At 34.1% G+C, this 20,991-nt stretch overlaps 1 protein-coding gene across 6 annotated transcripts in view; it reads right to left on the bottom strand.

Moving 5' to 3' along the window:
* Positions 1 to 20,991, bottom strand: part of MCPH1 (microcephalin 1) — a 124,268-nt gene that overhangs the window by 95,935 nt on the left and 7,342 nt on the right. For 2 of the 6 annotated variants that reach the window (XM_030267327.4, XM_072926439.1), the window contains 6 exons: positions 18,289 to 18,373; positions 17,607 to 17,727; positions 17,180 to 17,335; positions 16,154 to 16,249; positions 12,951 to 13,961; positions 5,981 to 6,087 (listed from right to left, as the gene is read on the bottom strand). In XM_030267327.4, coding sequence (XP_030123187.4) covers positions 5,981 to 6,087; positions 12,951 to 13,961; positions 16,154 to 16,249; positions 17,180 to 17,335; positions 17,607 to 17,727; positions 18,289 to 18,373 — 1,576 coding nt within the window. The remainder of the gene's footprint in view (positions 1 to 5,980; positions 6,088 to 12,950; positions 13,962 to 16,153; positions 16,250 to 17,179; positions 17,336 to 17,606; positions 17,728 to 18,288; positions 18,374 to 20,991) is intronic. The other 4 variants (XM_030267328.4, XM_072926437.1, XM_030267334.4 and 1 more) reach the window with 4 other exon arrangements.

Here is a 20,991-nt window from a genome sequence, read left to right as displayed (position 1 = left end):
AATTTATGTTAATTTTGTGTTAAGAAAAAAGATTTTAAACTTCAGTAAATACTTTGCCGACAAGATTGTAACCCACTTGTTGATGGTAATCAACAACTTGACTTAAAGCTTTACAGCCTTCTAGACCATATGGTAAACAAGTGGACAATATTTACTTCATGCTTTAAAGTGCAACAGCAATATTAGGAAGGGTAGAATAATATTTTTTTTAAAAACCTACATTAAGTTTTTTTTTAGTATCTTGAAGGATTATGAATTAATTATACTTGCAGACAAATATTTGAAGCACAAAAGATTTTTGTTGTGCATATGTAATGTGTTGCAAGATTTTTTCCTATTTGACTGATTGCATATTTATATTTCTGTTCTACACAGATTTGTTTGTCATAATTCAATTCGACAAAGATCACACCAATAATCTACCAAATATTTAATTTCAATGAAGAAAAGAATGGAGAATGGAAATGGAAATTTCCAGAGAAAGGATGGAATTTTGTCAAATTTAAAAAAAAAAATCTTAATGAAGAAATGTCAAATGCTGATGAAAAGGAGTTAAGGAAGTCTTTCATTCAGATTGATTTTCAACAATTTTCAAGAGCCACAAGACTAATTTGGAAAGGAGACCCATTAACAAAAGGATTTCCAGCCTGTAGAGTTATGTCAGATACCAACAGGTTTATGTAGGCTGAGCATTCTCCCAAAAGTTAAATTGAAAAAAAAAAAAAAAAAAAAAGAGGATCTAAGCAGCAGTTGCTTTTCATCCTGATAGTTACTGATTCCAAGAGGGAAAATAGTTTCAGTTTTACAGTTATTCTCTGCCAAACCAGCTGCAGTCCAGCAGATTATGTGGTTTTCTGGCATGATGGTTGTGAACACAGTGCATCACAAAATCAGAAATGAACAGCATACATACATATCTTCAGCAATGAGGTATACTTCAAGCATGGACTCTATGGTCTGACTTGCATAATGTTGCAGTACTGTTCCCCTTATGCTCTGAGCCAGAAAGCTGCATTTGCTTTTTGCACCTTCCTTAAACCCAAGCCACCATTAAATCCAAGAATGTCACAGACTTTTATTTAGAAGGATGGAGATGACATAGATATACTTCAAATAACTTCAGATTCCAGGATTTTACTCTTAGTTTTTTTTTAATCTACCATTCACTGTAGATAGATCTTGATCAATTTCCAACTTGCCTAAAATTAATAATAAAAAGATGTTCTGAATTATCATGAAACCGCATAAACAGTCTCTTAATCAAAAGTCACAATTTTCTAGGAAAAAAAAAAAAAGAAACTATGAAATGGGTTTTTTTCCCTTAATTCTATGAAGACAAAAAAAAACTTTGAAACTCTCCACCGACTTTGGCCTCTATGTCTTCTTTTAGAAAGAAGGTTCTAAAAAATAACCAATACGTTAATTTGTTGAGCAAACAGAAATTTAGTGACAATTTTATATAATGATCTGGGGAAATTCAGTTCCTGAATCTTTCCTATTCTGCCTGCTAAGATGACAAGCTACAGTCAATTACCTCAGGTTTCAATGTCACAGCACATTTCCAGTGTTACAAACAGAAACACATATAAGAGTGTGAACACCAGCTGCAAGTGTCCCTGGAACAACAGGAAACAGCTTGAGCTGAAAGGAGCATGTGCCTTTTGCCCTAGAAAGGCACTGATTTTAAAAGACACTGTTTTAAAACTAAGAAATAGACCACAGCACTTCAGTAGGTAGTCCCAAATAGCTATTATGAAACCTATCCTAAAGAGAATGATTTCTAGGGACCCAAGGTCATAAATCAACCCATCAGATTGATCTACAGGAGACAATACTTTCAGGAATGGTAGCATCCCTAAGGGGTGATAACAAAGCTGATGCTAGGATATGTGATAACAAAGTTGACGCTAGGATATGGCCGAAAGCATGCAATATAAGGTACAGCAGCACATGCCAAGGGTATGCCTTCTGTCCTGGGAGCCCTCCGCTTGATGTGGGAGAAGTGTCAGGGACAAATTCACTAGCTGGAAAAAGCCCAGAACCAGAATTGCATTGTGAAGTTTGAGTGAAAATAGTCATGGGATTAACGATATAGAAGGATGTTTAAAACTGTCCCAAACCATGGGATTCACAGGCATCCTTCACAGTGCTATGGAAGGAAAACAAAACGATGTTGTCCCCAAAACCAATACAATCTAAGACAAGTCTATGAATGCACATATAAAATATGGTCATAAAGTCAGTTTCCCAAATGTCTGGCAGGATGCTTCATGTTTTATACTTACAGATTTTTCAGGATATTAACATTTGTTTTGCCATGAATGAAGTAATTAAAAAAATTATTGTGATAACAGGATCTAACAATGGCCTGCTTCACACTATTTGTTCCACAGTATGAGCTTAGATTGCTTGTAAATATCTTCTCTCAAAAATATCTTAAATTCAGTGCTGATGTACCTTCACCCAAATCCAAGAGCTACAGAAATATGAGCCAAGATGAATCTCTTTAAAAACAACACTGAAGGAATTTCAGTTAAGTCCATACTGTCTTCTTTCTAAAAATATGTTTTTAATCATCCCTCATGATGCTTAACTGGTTTTCTCACATGGTTAAAGAGTTTCTTCTTTTCACTTAGAAAATAGTATTTTAAATTATTTTTTAAACTTTATTCCAATTGCATTTCTAGTGATTTGAGACTTTTTATGTGAGACTCTTAGATGCATTAAAAAACATCCATCACCTCTCATATCCCTCTAAAACTATAAAACAAATTTTTATTTGAATAAAAATGGCAGTTAACTGGTTAATAATAATGAGTCTCTGATCTTTTTAAAGTACAAAATATTTAATTTGTGGCATGCAACAGGTCTTGTGACAAATCTAAACTTTTTTGTGACAATAAGCTACAAAATGAGCACTCAACAGTTCACCACTACCCTAAATAACTTGTTTGAATACATCTCTGGCTTTAATATGAATTTTAGTTATTTCACTTTGTCCTCCATATGCAAAGCAACAAAGAACTAGGTATCCAATTTCACTGAATAATTGAGAAACATATCACAATGCACATAAAGGGTTTATGTTATCCCTGCAATCCACTATCATCAACTTAGATTTCTAGACCAGGGAAGCCACCTGCTGACATCCACAAGCGTTAATTGACAGTGTTTATCTTTACCAGCTCTGTCCCAAAACTAAGTGAATTTTATAAATCTGTCTGTATGCACTGCCTCTGAACACACCAAAAGTCCTGGTTTTTGCGTGGTGGTGATGTTGCTCTAAATCAAAAAATCTCTTTTTCTGAAGCCATTAAAGGTTCCTAAAAATCTTACTTATCTTCCCCAAACGTGGATGCAGCTGCCATTATAAACTGTTCTATTTTCATGGCTTTTGTTTGTTGATGGCACAATTTTACATATATTTGATTAGACATCTCCCATGTTAACAGTACAATAAGCATGTCTATATAAAGAGTATAGATAAAGAAAATATTTTAATATTTTATTTTAATATTAATTTATACTTTAATCTAAAATTGTGATATACAAGTACCTGAACAGAGTGATTCTTAGTATTGACTTCAGCTAAAACAGAAGAAACTCAACCTGCATGAGGTTTTGAAGAAAACAAAAGCATACCGTAATAGCACAGCAGAGAACACAGAATCTATAGCTTGATTTCTATTAGAGAAACTACAAATGAAAAATTGAAAGATGCATAGAAGTAAATAATGTTAACACTTGGACCTAAAGATTTTTGTTTCCTAAAATATATTTTTCCTTGGCTTTTTAAATATTTACCATTACATAGTGAACTCCAAAGGCCTACTGACATTCATTCACTGTATTGAAAGAGTTAGAATGGTAGTGCTCATTGTAGTATACATCAGAGTGAAAGTGTTGTAATAAAAGTACGCTAATTATATGGGAACTACATTCAGCAAGCATCTAAAATATTTCTAAAGAGGCATTAGATTTAAAGCCCTTTTTCTAATAAAAAAGATAGCTGCAATTTACACAGCTGTCTCTTATTTGCACCATTTCTCTCCCAACTTTTTCTTTAGGCAAAGGAAACTAACTTACATTTTCTAACTTAACTTTTACATTGCCAAAAGTCAGCAAAAAGTTGCAGTGTTTAAGCCATAGCCACTGGAAAAAAGTATTAAATAAAAATGGTGCATAATGTTTGGTTGCTTTTATAAAGCTTCAAGAACATATTTTGATTGGTATGAGAGAGACTAATTTTTACAAAAATTTACATAGTCTGATTTTGTTTAGAAAAATATTCTCTTAAAATTTAAACTTTTCAGTGCAACAGTCTCATTGCCAGACATTGCACCTGGTTAATCACATTGCACTCTTTTGTGAAGTTATTTTTTTTTACTTTTCAGTCAAAACCCTGTCCTTTCCCAAAATTGTCTCCGTATGAATCTGCATAGTCAAGATGACAAGGAAAACTTTCTAATAAGTTTTAAAAAGCATTCATGACATGAATGAAACTATGTACTGCTATTTTATTGATATTTGAGTGAAATGCTATTATCACCAAGCTGAAATGGGTGGATAAAAGAAGCCATGTGAAAACACTGAATAGGAATTTTCTCTAGCACCTACTTAGCTTTGCTACTGTTAAAACACCCCACAGACCATGCTTTGCAAGCAGACACCATGTAGAACCATTTAAAGATACCGCTGACTCAAAGGGCACACCTGAAAAAGGGGAATAATAAAGAAGAATTTCATATTGCTTTTTGCCTCTCTTCAATATATAATTGCTATGTTGAGATCTTAAGACAAATGAGTCAAAATTAGCACTGATGTATAATCTCTTGTTGAGTAATTTCACTACAGAAGGAATCAACAAACCTGACAAATGTCCAAGCACACTTTCTCCAAATAGCCATTGAGTGTGGTTTGTGGATTTACATATAACAGCTTTAGTCAGTTTTCTGTGCCAGGAAATGAAACTATTCTGGAGAGATACTTTAGCCTAAAGAGTATCTTAAATGCTTCTATAGGACATGCATTTAGAGTGATTTACACATTCTAGTTATTAATTTTACACATAATAAATTTAGGAAAATAAAGGGAAAAAATTTAAAAAGTATGAAGGAGTAAAGTCCAGAAAAGTCAAATAATATTTTTAATCCAGAGATCATTGTTCCATGAAAATTAATATCCAATCTTCAGAATGTTTAAAATGTCAAACAACTTGGTAATTGCACCTGCACAAAACCTTTGCATAAAAAAGTTTCAAAATCTGTGATCAGTCTCTTTGAAACTCCACCAGTATCTACCAATGAAACAACTAACTTATTTTATATGGTTAACAAGAGCAGACATCCTTTAGTGCTTTATGACTTTCCATTCTCAAAAGAACTTAGCACTCATTTCAATTGTGACTTGCTACTTACTGATTAAAATAACTACTATTTATTTTCCTGATCAGTTTATATTTACTTGAAAGATTTTACAAAAGAAAAACACTAAAACAATTACTCATTGCTAACTCAATCCTTTCTCCCTTTTTTATAGCCAAACTGAGCTCAAATACTAAATTAAGAAATTTACCAGAATCTAAAAGAAAAATCTTGCATAAATCTTCATTCTGCAGAAACATCCACTGGCAATGTCCCAGTATAAAACAAATTTTTTAAACTGCTGCATTTAGTAACTTTTTCAAACGGGCCAGGCATCTTTTCAGGTAACTTTAGTGGCTTTTTAGCTTTTTTTCAGTTTGAACTGGCTTACCAATCTCCTTTATGATGTCAGCTTGGCATGAACTCAGCCACTGCAAGTTATCAGAGAGCTCATTTTTATGATTATAGACCAAGACTAATATTTCAAGAAAAGAGAGATTCAGAAAGTTTTAAAATTTATACTGCAAAGAGAATTTATTTTAATTTTTGTACATACAAAGACACTCAATGATCGTCCATGAAAGAGCCTAACAAAGCAAATGTTGAGTAAAACTGACCTTTTGGAGTCTTCCAGCTTTTCTTAAGCCCCCAGTGTGTTTATTCTTTTGTTTGTTAAAAATTTTGCAAGAGCCATCAGTAACGTGACACTCTTCATCTCCATTACCTAGAAACCAGATTTAGAAACTTAAAATGAAGAATGCAATCTTATGAAATGAGACTGCAACTAATTATTTTATCATAGCACAGCAGTATGTACCCTTAAGATACTTCTTTATAATTTGTACCCATTATTTTTTCACTGTATTATTTTTTCACTGTATTTCAGTTAGGGTAAAGGAATGACACTCAAGCATCTGATTTAATCTTTTGAGTATCTGCTCTTATAAACCAGTTGTAAAACTCCCAATTTCCTATATTTTGAAAACTATATATTAACTACAAGTAGAGAATCTGCTAAATTGTTTTCCATTTATTATAAAATGTGCAATTTCTCTGCACAAGACATTTGGGTATGAAGCTTCAGTGGCTAATTTTCTTATTCTTACTGACACATCAATGCTTTCAGTACATGCTTTGTTTGTCTAAAACGACATGGAGGTCTGAACCTTTTTTTGAAACACTTTGCATGCAAATCTAGCAAACTGTTGGCCGGCAAGGATTCTGTGCACATAAAGGCATATCAGACCTATTATATATGAAAAGGAACCATCCATAAGAATGCACTGTCAAAACCCAGTATTTTTCATTATGTATTTTATGAATTCTTCGACTCTGTCAGGATGATTTTTAGAACTAAATAATAAACTTCTCAATCATTTGAGAAATTAGCTTGCCTGCCTAAGATGAAAAATTTTGATCTATATTTTAAACAATTAAGCTTTAATTACTCTAAATTTAGGGAGAGAATTTTTCCCAAATGTCATTCAATAGCGTTTACTTTAAAGTATTTACTCACTTTTCATTTCAAAGAAATGGGTGAGATCAGTTAAAGAAAGTTTAATTAGTGATTAAAGTGACCTAAATTTAGCTCCTGCCAACAAAGTTTCTTTGATTAGTTTTAGAAAATACTGAAGGGCACTATCCCTATTTAGTATGCATATATAACTAAGAATCATTTGTTTTTTCTCTGTCAGCTACTTAAACTCTTAATTCTTGAGATGACAGAACATCAAATTACAATCCAATATGATTACTCTCTTTATTATAATCTTTAAACTAGTCAAAATTCATTGCAGAAATTTTTATGAAATATATGTAAACCTGGTTTTCAGGTACAACTGTTGGTTTAAATTCAATATTTAGGTATATATTGTCACATAATAAAGAGACAACTTATAGCTAAGTTAATTTTATTTTCAAACTGAGGAAGACTGATGGCAAGTAGAAGAGGAGAAAGCATCTTGCCACACAATAAAGAAAAGAATTACCTCTTTTTCCATAAAAAACAGAACTTTGAAAGATGTATTTCAAATCTTTAAAAATAAAACAAATTGGTATCATGTATTCCCCTGCTTTACCCTAAGTAATCGCTGTTAATTTCCATTAGGTTATTTCAGGTTTTTGGGGTTTTTTTGAGGGGTAGCTTGGGATGGGGACTAACAGTGAAAAATAGTGTAATAGTCTTTTTACTACTCTTGCCCTGAATGCTCAGGCTCCACAGCACTTGTCCTACTTGGGCTTAAACTCTTAACAGCTGTATTCTTGGACTTCTTTCCAGTTTGGGTTCGCTCCTGTGGATTCTTCATATTTACAGGAAAGCAGGAAGAGAGGATAATATCCCTTATCTCTGATTATCAGCTCACAGATCCTAGGCACTGCATTAATAAGGGCTACTCTTTGCTATTCAATTTCTGTCTATCAGCACTTCTCAAGCACTTTCCAGCTTTTCCATCCTATAGGTCTCAAGCTTCACTATTTTCTGTTTTTTCCTGATTATTTCTTTTTAAAGCAGTCACTCAAGCAGAGATTGTGAGTTTTCATCTTCAGTAGCTTTTCCTAGAGAACTTTAAAGTTGACAGAAGTTTTTGAAGCAATTGCATCCAGTGTTAATTCTCCCTAAACTAAGTTCAAATATGCAGGTAACTCCTGCCACTGCAGTTAATTAGATCCCCTAAATTCTCTTCCAAAACACTGCTCAGTGATTGGCACCAAAATGAACAACTAAGCCCTCTGAAGCATTATCACAAATTAGAGTGATTTTACTTTGCAACTTGAGCTCCTACTTATTCATGATAATTTTAACACCAATGAGAAGTTTTGAACCAGAATATTATCTCCAAAATTCCATTTGATATTTCTTTTGAACTGAAAAGCAGTGATTAGGCAAAACGAGCTAGTTCTGCTCAATCAAATAAACCATGTCTAATAAAATATTTTTCTATAGTATAGGTCTCTACTTTAAAAATATTGTTATGAAGTGTCACTTAAGGCATGTTGTATCTATTATTTTGTACTTATCCATAGAGGCATTTACTCTAACTATGAAGAAATTAAGTGCAAATTTGTCATCATTAGTAATCCTTCAGGTACACATGCACAGAATATTTAATACCCTGTGTTGTTATTATTATTGTAGATATTACTGAAACATGGGCAAACCAGTTTTTATTTATACGGAACATAAATTTCTTCAAGTTTTCAGAAAACATATGTGCCCCCCACCCCAGGTCCTCAGAGAGAGCCTGTTGATGGTTTAAAAAAATTTTATGTATCTTGTTATGTGCTCTAGGACAAGTGCCATCAGACTTTGGCAAATTTGACTACATCAAAATAATCCTCTACCTGTTCCTCTACTCAGAAATACTTGTCCTCTTTTGATTTAGTAATTAGTTACAATTCAACTTTTTTGTGACAATAAATAAAACAAGAAATCAAGGAAGAAACAGCTTTGTTCTTCATGCCTCATTTGTTTTTTAAAATGACATAAAAAATGTCAATAGAGGACATTATAAAATATTTTTAGTGAGCCTATCTTCCTCCAAAGCTGAAAAAAACCAAAAGGCACATCAAACCTAAATAAGTTTTCACATGTGCTTTTAAAGACATAAGCAGTATTTTACCAGCATTAACACCCATAACACCAAGAACCCCAGGTAAAACTCATTAATCTAAATTAAACACAATGATTTCTTGAACAAAATAACAGAATGACATTCCAGATTTTTCAGCTTAACACTGAACTACATTAATTTCAGTACAATGGGTCTTAGTTTAGGTCTTTTTGCCAATTAAGATAATATTTGCCTTCCACATTACCATAAATATATAAAATTCACTCAGATAAGCCTTAAGTTTATTTTTAAGACTGGAAGTAAGGCTAGGTCTGAGTTCAAATTTCTAAATGATTCTCGCATGATAAAAGCTCAGGAGAATATACTCTTGCATTCCTTGTCCATTATTATTTATTGTTGTAGCTTGCAGATGAAAAGTCATGTGACCTGTAGATGAGTAAGATGAACATAAGTTGCAGTATTTATTTCAGCAGAACAACTGGGCAGCCTTGAATGTGCCCTACAAAGCAACCTGAAGCTTGCTACTGCATAAGCATTAAGCCTTGAAAATTTGGTTTCAGATTAGCCTGCATATTCTACTTTAAAATGAAATGTTCCAAGTAGTCTATGGAAAAAAAAGCTTATGAAATCTTCTTGTCATTAAAGATACTGGGTAAAAGTGCCACTGATAAAATCACAACAAAAAATAGGCAGGAAAAATGTTTGATATTTAAAACAGACATAACAATTTATATGGCTATTTGATTACTTGTGACCATATATATATGATGAATGAAGAGAATTCATTAGTTTTTGAGAATATACTGGATTTACCAGCTTTCAAATAATCTACAGTATACAGAAAAAAACCCTCCAATTTACAATTTCTTTACTAATAGGGACAAGAAGCAACTTACATTTAATTTAAAAAGCAAATACTTAATCCATAATTAATAAAAATAAATTATTTCATCATAGAGAATCACAGGAGTAAATGTAATACAAGATTTTCATTTTCTACCACAAAACTTGCATTATGAGGGAAATCACAACTTCCCTTACATTATTGATTCCTTCAATTTTTAAGTGATCTCATTCGAGCTGTCAAACTTGAGGTCCTGCTTGACTACACGAAAGATGCATGAAGCTGAATATACCATACTTGCAAAAATGGCCATCACTCATATAACACAAATACTATTAAAATCACTACAAACACAAATTGAGACTTACAGACTTTCCTAACAAAAAGGATAAAAAAGTATAAACATTGGATAACTTATGTTTGCTGAATCCTATTCCTTTTTTTTGTTCTCTAAAATCTATTATTTTAAACACTGTCCAGCATGAAAATAAGTGTGACATGCTAGAACAGTGATCATAATTTAATTGCTGGAATTAAAAAATTTTAATTAAATCTAAAATTAACTGTAATAGCTAAGTTTAGTAAATAAGCCTGATAGAGTTCAAGAAGCATTTGAATAATGCTCTCAGGCACATGGTGCGATTCTTGGGGCTGCCTTGTTGCAGGGCCAGGAGCTGGACTTAGGTGATCTTTTTGGGTCCCTTCCTTCCAGCTCAGAATACTCTGTGATTTTTCTCCTTCCCTATTTGTTTCCATGACTGTATAATGGAAACCAGACTCTTTGACATTAGGAGCTACACAATTTAAGAATCATCTTCTAGTACATTGACACGTGGCAAAAAAGCACATACAGTGCGTTCATGTATTACATAGAATCATTGAATAGTTTTGGGTTGGAAGGGACCTTAAAAATAATCTAGTTCCAACTCCACTGCAATAGACAGGTACACCTTCCACTAGACCAGATTACTCAGAGCTCCATCCAACCTCACCATGAACACTTCTAGGGATGAGGGGTCCACAACTTTGGGCTACCTGTTCCAGTGCCTCAGCACACTCATAGTAAAGAATTTTTTCCTAACATCTAACCCAAACCTACTCATTTTCATTGAAGACCGTTCCCCCTTGTCACATCACTACATGCCCCACAAAAAGTCCCTTGGCAGCTTTCTTGTAAGCTTCCTTTAGGTACTGGAATGCTGCTCTTAGGTCTACTCAGAGCCTTCTCTTCTCCAGGCTGAACATCCCCAACTTTTTCAGCTTGTCTTCATAGGAGAGGTGCTCCAGTCCTTTGATCATCTTTGTGGCCTGTTTTGGGCTTGTTCCAACAGGTCAGCGTCTTTCTTGTGCTTGGGGCTCCAGAGTTAGAGGTCTCCAGCCTGGATTTCTCCTACAGCAGGCAGTTTTTATTCCCCCAATTCCTGCTTTTACCTGCTGCAACATGGGTGGCGTGGCTGAAGCACTTGCTGGTGAAACCTGGGGCAAAGAACCATGGTGAATATTTCAGCCTTGTCCACATCCTGGGTAAATAGCTATACCATTCCTTAGAGGACCCATATTTCCCCTAGGTTCTCTTTTGTGGTTGACGCACCTAAAGAAGCTTTTTTAAATTTACCCTTCATATGCTTGGCCAGATTTACTGCTTAAACCTTCCTAATCAGATCTGTGACTGTTCAATTTCTCTGTGATACTCCCAGGACACCTTTCCCTGATTCTGCTCTTTGAAAACTACCTGTTTTTGTTTAAGATTGTCCAGGAGCTCCACCTTCATCCATGCAGGCCTCCTGGCATTCTTCCATTATTTCTTCTTCACAGGGATGTGTTGTTGTTCAGTCTGGAGGAGACAATCCTTGAATGTCATCCCTTGGGTATCTCTTCCCATGGTACTCTACCAAGCAAATCCCTGGTGAAGACAAGGTCTGCTCTCCTGAAGTCCAGGGTAGTAAGCTTGCTGTATGCCCTCCTTGCTGCCCCAAGATCTTGAACTTCAACATCTCATGGTCACCGCAATCAAGGTTGTCCTTGAGCTTCACATTCCTCAGCAGCACCTCCTTCTTGGGGAGAAGAAGATCCAACATAGAACCTCTACTTCATGGCTCATCTATCACTTGGAGCAGAAAATTGTCATTTATGGGTGTACATTTATACCTGTATAACATACACCTGCATTCACTGTTTTTTAAAAAGTGCAAGAAATTATGCACTCCAGTTATTAAAATACAGATGTAATAAACTCAAAATGGCAGCTCACAGTTCAGCAGCTTATTATTCACATGTATAGGCACAGTCATGGTTCAACATTCCCACTGGATTTCATAAATCTGATAGCAAGTTTGTTGAGCCCTTTAAGTTGATAATTAGTTTTTACAATTAATTGATGCACTACTACAGAATTTTCTAGAGAAGATAAATTATTAAAATACACAATTATAGTTACAAATATTCAACCCCATGAAAAGCTTGACAAAGTTCAAAATATCAAAATCTGAAAATTATTCCAATGCAAGTTAGGAGCATTTTCCAGAGAAGTTCCTGAGATGCAATATTTAAGTATATATTTACATAAAAATACTTTATGCTAAACCAACTTGAAAATGCTTAACTATAAAAAATACTCTTAAAATTATAATTAAAAATTAAGATCAGCTCCATATTAAAAAGCAATGGTTGAAAAAGATGTTTACATTGAAACTCTTGCAGGTCTTATTTCACCACACAAATTAGACATTACTAACTCAAATATTTTTTTCCACCAGAGATTTTAGTAACAATTTTGGTAACAATTTTCACTTGTGGAGTAAAAATAGTTTGAACAAGGGAACCTATGATGATACCATGTTTCTTAAACAGATTTTGAATGGCAACAGAAAGTTAGGAGACTAAAAGAAACAAGGCCCCACATTACTGTTGTTGTGTATAGTGAGCAGTTTCCTTATCTCTTATGGTTTTGTGTTTGTAAGGTATGGGAAAACAAATAGGTGCTCTTTTGGATTCTATGCATTCATTTATTTGACTCAGTAATTAAGTCAGTATCACAGTATTTTCTTCTTTTGGTGTGTTTCTGAAGTATTTTTTCTTTTGGAATGGCAGTTCATTTTGCAATTTAGTTGCATTAGTATATTTAATGCAGTATGATATCTTTTGATTTTCCAGCTCTATGTAGTAACTTACCAGTAGTATGAGCACAGACATTTACACTACTGTAGGATTTTTCATGAGCATGCTGTGGTAGCCTGTTCACATCATCAGCATCTAGAGCTTCTCCAGGGTGATCTTTTTCACCACCTGATATATTTGATGGTATGCTTCCTGGATGTTTAGCTAGATTGATTTTTTGCTTTACTGGAAAATCATTTACTGAAATAGACGTCTTCCTACTTATCTTAGTAGTGTTACATGGCTCACAGAAACTCACATCCTGTAGGTCCATGTTTGTAAAAGAGTCTTTGCAACAAATTTCAGGAGGATTCTTTGATTCCTTTGGAACTTGTATCTGTACTGCATTTTCATTTAAATTACATGATGAAAAGAAGTCTTCATAAGAAGCCTCTTCAGTGCAGTAAGACTTGCTATATGTAGTAACTGCTTGCAAGAACCCCTTAGAGCCTGATGCACCCAGTTCTGAGGTAGCCAGCTTCAAACTTGGTAATGTTTGTCGTTTCTTCCTCTTCTTGTCTTCAAGAACACAATCATTTCTGTCAACAGAGAAGCTTTTATTCAGTGAATATGCATTTAAGTCTTCACTATTCATAGGTGAATTAGAAAGACTGTCAATCAAAACAGGAACAGTATTTGACTGGACTATTTTTTTGGAAGGAGTAATATGACCAAAGCCCTCAAGAACAGAACTTTCATTTGCAATTGAAGTAGTCTTATTCTTCTTGTTGTTCTGATTTTTCTTTGGAAATATTAAGTGTTTCTTTCCTAAAGACAATCTGTCATCCAAAATGGGCTGTATAATCTGTTTCTTTGTTAAACTTCTGGCATGTCGTTTTGGTGCTAATGTCGTCTTCTCATTGCCATGTGATGGAGAATTCACTGATGTGCTCATGGACATGGACACATGAATATCAGTCCGAGTATCACAGACATACTCTGCTACCTCTGTTCTCTGTCCCTTTAACGTCTCAGTTCTCCAAAGATAATCACAACTTGAGTTCAAGCAGTCTTCCATTTGCTCTTCTGCAAAAAAACCAAGGGGCAATAAAAATGTATTGAACAAAATAGAAAGTATCAATTTCTTAGTGAAATATATATGGAATTCCTGAACTGAAAACAAAAAGCTTTAGCCACTTCTCTAGATATTATATGGCAAGTCAACGAAAACTGAACAGAAAATGGACTTGAAACAAAGCACATTCTGTGCTGACAAGAACCTATGACAGTTCTAGCTATTGTGTCCTGTTACCTGGTCATAAGCACCCACAAGTCCCATTCTGCTTTCTTGAAATAAAGCAACAGAACAACTCTTTATTCCTCTTGCATTTGTAGAGAAAGCAAGATTATATTCTGATAAAGTTAGCTTTAGTAACAGTGAAAACTCAATAATCATTTTTTGCTACCACAACCTTAGTAACACCTTGAAGATTTTGCAGTTAAGATGGAATTAAATACAACACCATACTATCATATCACATACATCAAAACCATGTATTAAAAATAATTAGAATGTGATAAAGAATTATTTCTTGTAGCTATTCTTATGAAATTGATTTGTGTTAGGTATCACACAGAATCTATTCATGACTCTTCACAATAAATTCCTCTGAAACAAGCTAGTATTTCTGATAACATATTTTTTTAAAATACTGTTGTTCTACACGATTATTGCAATAGAAGCTTTTGCTTAAGTAGCTGTTGAGCGTAACATCACAGCAATACTCCTTCTGTAAGTTCTTGATGTTATTTGATTACTAAATATAGACAATATTTTTAAACATTATAGTGTAGCTATCTATATTAAGAAAAATAAAACATATAGAGAGAAATTTCACATGATACGATCAGTCTCTCATACTGATAACTGATGAAGTCAGCTTCAATTCTGAAATTAATCCTGGCTTCTTGAACTTTCTAAACCATTATTGACCAATCTCATATATCTCTTAGGCACAAATATAGGGGACACTGTCACAGAGCACTGGTGATGGAACCTACACTGAATGCTGTCATGGGAATTGGTGGTCTGCTCTTATTGTAAAATTACATTGCGCAGTTGCAAAGTTGAAGGATATATGCAATGCAAAGCTCTCAAATCACAATGTTCTAGCTCATCAGCACATAACTAATCTACCAAAGTAAAAGTTTGCTGGCACAGCTATGCTACGTCCAGTATTCAGCTATCACTTGTCACTAATATTGCATGAAGACATAACAAGCTGTCGCAGGCTGCAAGATACCCACTGTATTCTTAGGTAAGCCAACATGACAGAACTCCTATGTGATGTCAATAAAATACAACACCTCAAAATAGCATGTGTATAGCTTCCTTTTGAGGGAGAACACAGAGCAGGCAAACTGCTCTAGTGGCCCTCATTTCAAATTCTAAACACTCCCATCTCCTCACTTTTCTACTAAGATCAAGGCCAGCATCTGACTTGAGCTTTTTGCCCCTGTAACTGACAGATGACATGAGGTCTGAAGCACAAACCTATTGCATACATAATCAATACTACTAGGATGTGCACTGATGTAGCTCAACAGACTTCACAATCTCTTCTCTTATGCCCTGCTAATACACCAAAACACAGGAACAAACCCCTAACTTGATGAGAATAATTTTATGAGGTTCTTACCTTGCTAACAAATTATTTTAATCCATCTAAAACCATAAAACATTTAAAAAGCTGATTTATTTTTACTTGTGTTATTTCTTCAAACTTGACGACTTAATCTGAAAAACACATTAGGCTAACTTTCAAATTCATGTTTTTCAGCTGAAAATTTGGAAGACATTTCCATTCTTTGAGGTCTTACCCTCATTCAGATTTCTTTTAAGCTTCCCACATCACACTCTTGGGTGTGCACTCTGTGTTCTATATATGATCACTGTTAAGAGCAGAGAAGATTGATACCATGTAGGACAGAAAGTTATTAACAGGGAGTGGTATGAGTAGAGAGGAGGAAGTGAGGCAAGCAATACAGCAGTAAGGCAGAGCATTTATCCAGCGCTATTCTTCATGCTCCATTTTTCTTGACTTCTTAGTACAACAGCCATTCTTTAGTAAGGAAAAACGAAGATAATTCAGCTTTAAATGTAAGAGATAGAGAAAATAGATACAGATCTCATTTCAGTATACTGTACTTTCCAAAGTAAGATATAAAGGCCATGTATTATTTTTAATTTCTGCAATATATTCATTTGTGTTAGTTACCAGGTAGCAGCTCATCTTCTGAATTAGTTAAGATACAAGTAGAAAGTGGGCAGTCTCCTGGTGAGCTATTTGGAAGTGCTTGAGTCATTTGTGAACCTAGGAATATAAAAAAGCTATTAGATATTTGTAAGCATTTTTTCTAGGTAACTCAGTAGCACATTTTTCTAAAACTATTTAGAAATTATTACTGATATTTCTAAGGCCTGTTGAGGCATTTTACTAAAGAATCTGTGAAGCCTTTCAATTGGCAATCACATCTTGATATAGCATAAATGCTTTTAGGAGAGAAAATAAATACAAGCATCACTAAACTAAACTGAGATTTAATTTTTCATCCATGTATTACTGTTTCTTTACTTTCACAAATGGTTTTGAAATTAGAAATCGACAGTCTAGCTGACATGCACATCCTCAAACTTCAAATACTACACATGCTGCCTCACCAAAAGATGTTCCACATTCAACATTTTTATAGTAATTGGCAAAACCTAATGACTTAGACCTAAATATTTTCTCAGTAAGGCAATGCAAACACTAAAAAAAATCTGAAATCTACAATCTAGATTTAATTCATTGGAATATACATTTAAAAATCAACTATATTTGTTTAATTAGGCTATTCAAATTTATTTATTTTTTAAGTCCTGTTTTTCAGTACCTGGACAGATATCTCATCAGTTTTGGGGTCCTTTTTAAACTGTTGATGTGGGAGTAATAACATTACAATCTTTGTCATGCACAGTATCCACATTAAAATTTAACAAGAAATAAGATTTAGAATTTCACTGTAAAGTGTAAGCAAGAGGTGATAATATCAGTTTACATGGCTAGAAAGTCTAGCTTAAACATTAGTCCACTTGAGCAGCCCAGTGATAAAAAAATTATTTTGCAACCACTATGTTTCAGACATGCAATCAAGATAAGAAAAAAATTCTAAAAGTGAAAGCACAGGTGCACGAAAAAGTCAGCAATAAAACCAGCAGCCATTTGTGCATATTCACAAGTAAGTAACATTCAACTTCTTACCAGTAGGAGAAAGATTCTCTCTTTTTTCCTTCATATCCTTTATTCTTCTTTCCATTTCGTTGCATTGATCTTTTATCTTATTAACAGGGCTGTATATAAGTGAACCATTGTCTTCAAATAATAAAACTGGTACATCTGTATCTGCACAAAGAAATTCTATTTATATATTAATATTTAAATGCTGCAACAGCCTGAAATGATGTTTCTTTCTTTTTTAAAAAAAAACTTGGCAAAAGAAAAAGTTTTAGATCAAGATTATTACAGATGCCTTAACACAACAGTACAGCAAAGAACTCTGTAAAAATGACATCAACTTCATTTCTCATGGCAAGATGCAAAAAGCTTATAAAAACCCCAACCAACAAACGTCAAAACCCCATCAATTGGTTTAAAAAAACTTCAGATCTTAGGAAAACATAGTTCTTACCAGCATTAACTGCTGTCTTTTGTAGAGCTAACTCTTTAGCCATTTGGTTCAGTCTTCTCTGAAGCTTTCTATTACTTCCTGGAGGTTTTTCAACCAAGTCTTTAGGCTGCATACATTTGTGCTACAAGACAGAAAAAACTCTTAATTATATGTATAAAACTGCCAAAATAATGACACCTCCTATTTTGCCTACTACTTTGTCACAGTATTTATTATTGGTATTTATGCTGCTTATCACCTCCTTGAGAGTCACAGGTAATCACAGAAATTAGCATTTTGCAAAGTAAACTTTAATATTAAATAAGAAAGAAGCAAACAAACCTTTTTTTTTGTTGCTTGCAGCAAAGTTAAAAATTTAAAGGTAGTTTTTAAGAAAACAAGCATTTGTTACAACTCTGTAAAACATAAACCACATAGTAGTCATGTTTTTTTGATTAGCGTTATACAATTTGAATTTAAATCTTAATATTTTTCATTACTAATACAAAAACTTGATTTGTAGTATACCTTCTTCAGATTAGATGTCACATGATCACAGCAACAGACTGTCTTTAAACTCTTATTCAGATGGACAGGTAGAGTTTACAGAATGTTCTGAAAATCATTCAAATGCTTAGGTCAAAAAGTCAAGTTAAAATTTTAAAGTTTTTTATTCTAGGCTCATTTAAAAAAAAACACATACTTTTTTGATTGGTAGTAGAAATCCTTCATTAGTGTCTACTGCAGGAAACAGGGATTCATCAACATGGACTCCAGTTTCTCGACACCTGCACAGTAAATTACAGAAAGTTTGGTGGGTTTTTATTCTCTTGGCTTAGTTTGAAGAATGAGAACCTTTATTGCAAGAAGAGCTGTCTGAGCCCTGCAATAATGAAACACCAACCCTTTCTAAGTGTGTAACTTTAAGGTAAGTACTGTAATGTCACCCCATCCCCTGCCCCGCCCCATCTATTACATGCCAAATATGTGATCCAAAATTTGTGCCAATGATGACCTCCAAATTGCTGTTCTGGAAGGTCAAGCAAGATTCCCACTCGTTATTTTCCACACCTTTCCAAGCTGCAGGACTGTGCTCGCAGCAGCCGCTCGTGTGGCTCTGGTGACACCTAGTGATGGAACCACTACCCTGTGCGAGCCTGTGCAGTTATGGCCTCATCCTTACTCCGCTTGGAATGGAGAGAAAGACAAACCACTGCAAGTATTTGTCAAATTCGCCAAATTTAGAGTTCTCAGGAGTATCAAAAAGAGATTCACCAGCTGGATTTCAGTGACTGTTACTGAATTCTGGATAATAATCAGCACAGATGTAGACTACATGAAAAGTTACATTAATTCAGAGATTTTATTGATTCAGAGAAGATAAACAGAAGAAAATTTTAGTATTAAATCTATTATTATTTTACTTTGCAGAGAAATCTGAATGTAAATTATTTATATAACTTATTTGTGGGATAAGTTATTCTGCTAAGAAAACACAGGTAGAGCTTCACAATTACACATTTGATGAGGAAGTATTAAGTGTACTAATTTGGGCAAATTGTAGCTATTCCATTTTATATGGGGTTTTGTTCTTGGGTTTTGATTTTATTTTAGGCTGCTCATTGAAGTATTTGTGTTGAAGAAGCAGTAAAAAACTTTTTCTCAGTGATCCCAAAGCTGTCACTCTTTTTGCATTACACTTTAAATTTTTTTACATGACAGCAAATCCATTACTTTTGTTTGCTATTTTAAAAGTTAGACACATTTATCACTCTTAGAAAGAAGAAAGAAAAAAAAAAAAGCAAAAGCAAACAATTGTTTTAAAATAGCTTTACTCCGCAGTTATAAATATTTCTGATTTTTAATTTTCATTTTAAAGACCTGTCTTCTCAAATTACTTCCTAAACTGTAGAACTGCATATAGTTTAGGCTCAAATAGATGCTCATTTATAGAGCAGAAGCTTCCAATAAAAGCTTGAGGCAAATCATTGGAAAGAGCACTAGAAATCCAGTAAGAATTCAACCAGGCAATGATCACTAAATACTGCACAAACCCTTAAAAGTGTTTCAGGATTTTATGGAGAAAACTAAGTATTACAGCACTTTCCAGCTCATAGGGCATATTCCTCTGAGAGGCTCAAACACTGTTCAGGGGGAAGGCAACACTGGGGTAACAAGTCTAGCAGGATAGAAGTAGGGGTTCACCAGCTGTTAAATGTGAGAGTATTTTCCACGAAGCAGGAGAATCAGGAAATGCTGATTTTTTTTTTTTTTTTTTTGTTTGTTTGTTTGTTTACGACTTCCTTCCTTGTCTGGTATTTTCAGAGCTCCAACATCAAAAAGTAGCATCCAGATTAAATATCATATACAGCAGTACCCTACAGTATCCTCCAAGATCAAGATTCCCAAGGGCATGTAAGAACATAAAAACAAAGCCAAACATTCACAGTTTACTGTGTTCCACAGATTTCTGGTTGTCAGATGGTTAGATGCAAACTATACTTGGGTTTTGATAAAATTAAATGTTTAATTGCTTCAGCCATTTTTTTTATCCTGTGTAAATCTTTGCTCACTATGATTTTGAAGCAAGGAGTTCTACAGCCTAACCCCGTGTTATTAAAACCCATCATTTACTGTTTTCTCTGAATCTGTCTCCAGGTGTATTGATGTAATGATTTCCAACTTTTCTACTGGAAAGGAAAACATACATTAATTTCCCATTCAGCCTCTCTACACAAACCTTGTGTTCACAGTAGTCTCCCATCTCCACTCCTTTTCCAGACTGAAGCATTCTTGTCTCTTCAACCACATCTTGTAAGAAAACTATTTTATAACTTCAGTCAAGCTCCTTGTCATCCTCTGGCAACATTATATAACTAGGATAAAATGCTGTCATTCCACTATATGAAGTTTTATGTTCTATTTAATTTGATTTTTGACAACTGCTAAGGTAACAATGCTATGAAAATGTCTACTGCAAGTACCAAAATGCAATGATCATCTCTCTGATATGCTTAAGAGGACTGCTTTAAACGGCCTTCTTGATACCAGCAAGAATTTTATTCCCTTCAGTCTTAGCTTCTTAACAGAACTTCTTCCATTTTAAGTAGACTTTTTAAATTTCAGCATTGTCATAGAATTTCTTTGGTCTGGTGTTCCAGTATGAAAACTTATGCTGCACACATACTTATGAAAAGGTTATCTGACATAGTCTGAACAGCATCTACAAACCAGCTAAGAACAAGCAATAATTAACATACTTGGTTTTACACTGTGCTCCTACAGGAGTCACCAACCCCCAGTCTGCACCAGAAGGTTGAGATGTACTATTACCTTACTAAGGTAACACTTCACAGCTTTTCTGACCATTTTGAGAATGTTCCACTTGCTACTGAATGAAGCAGCT

This window comes from Taeniopygia guttata, chromosome 3 (genome assembly GCF_048771995.1).
Source record: "Taeniopygia guttata chromosome 3, bTaeGut7.mat, whole genome shotgun sequence".
In the NCBI taxonomy this organism is placed as follows: Eukaryota; Metazoa; Chordata; class Aves; order Passeriformes; family Estrildidae; genus Taeniopygia; species Taeniopygia guttata.
This window is presented reverse-complemented; position numbering and strand designations above follow the sequence as displayed.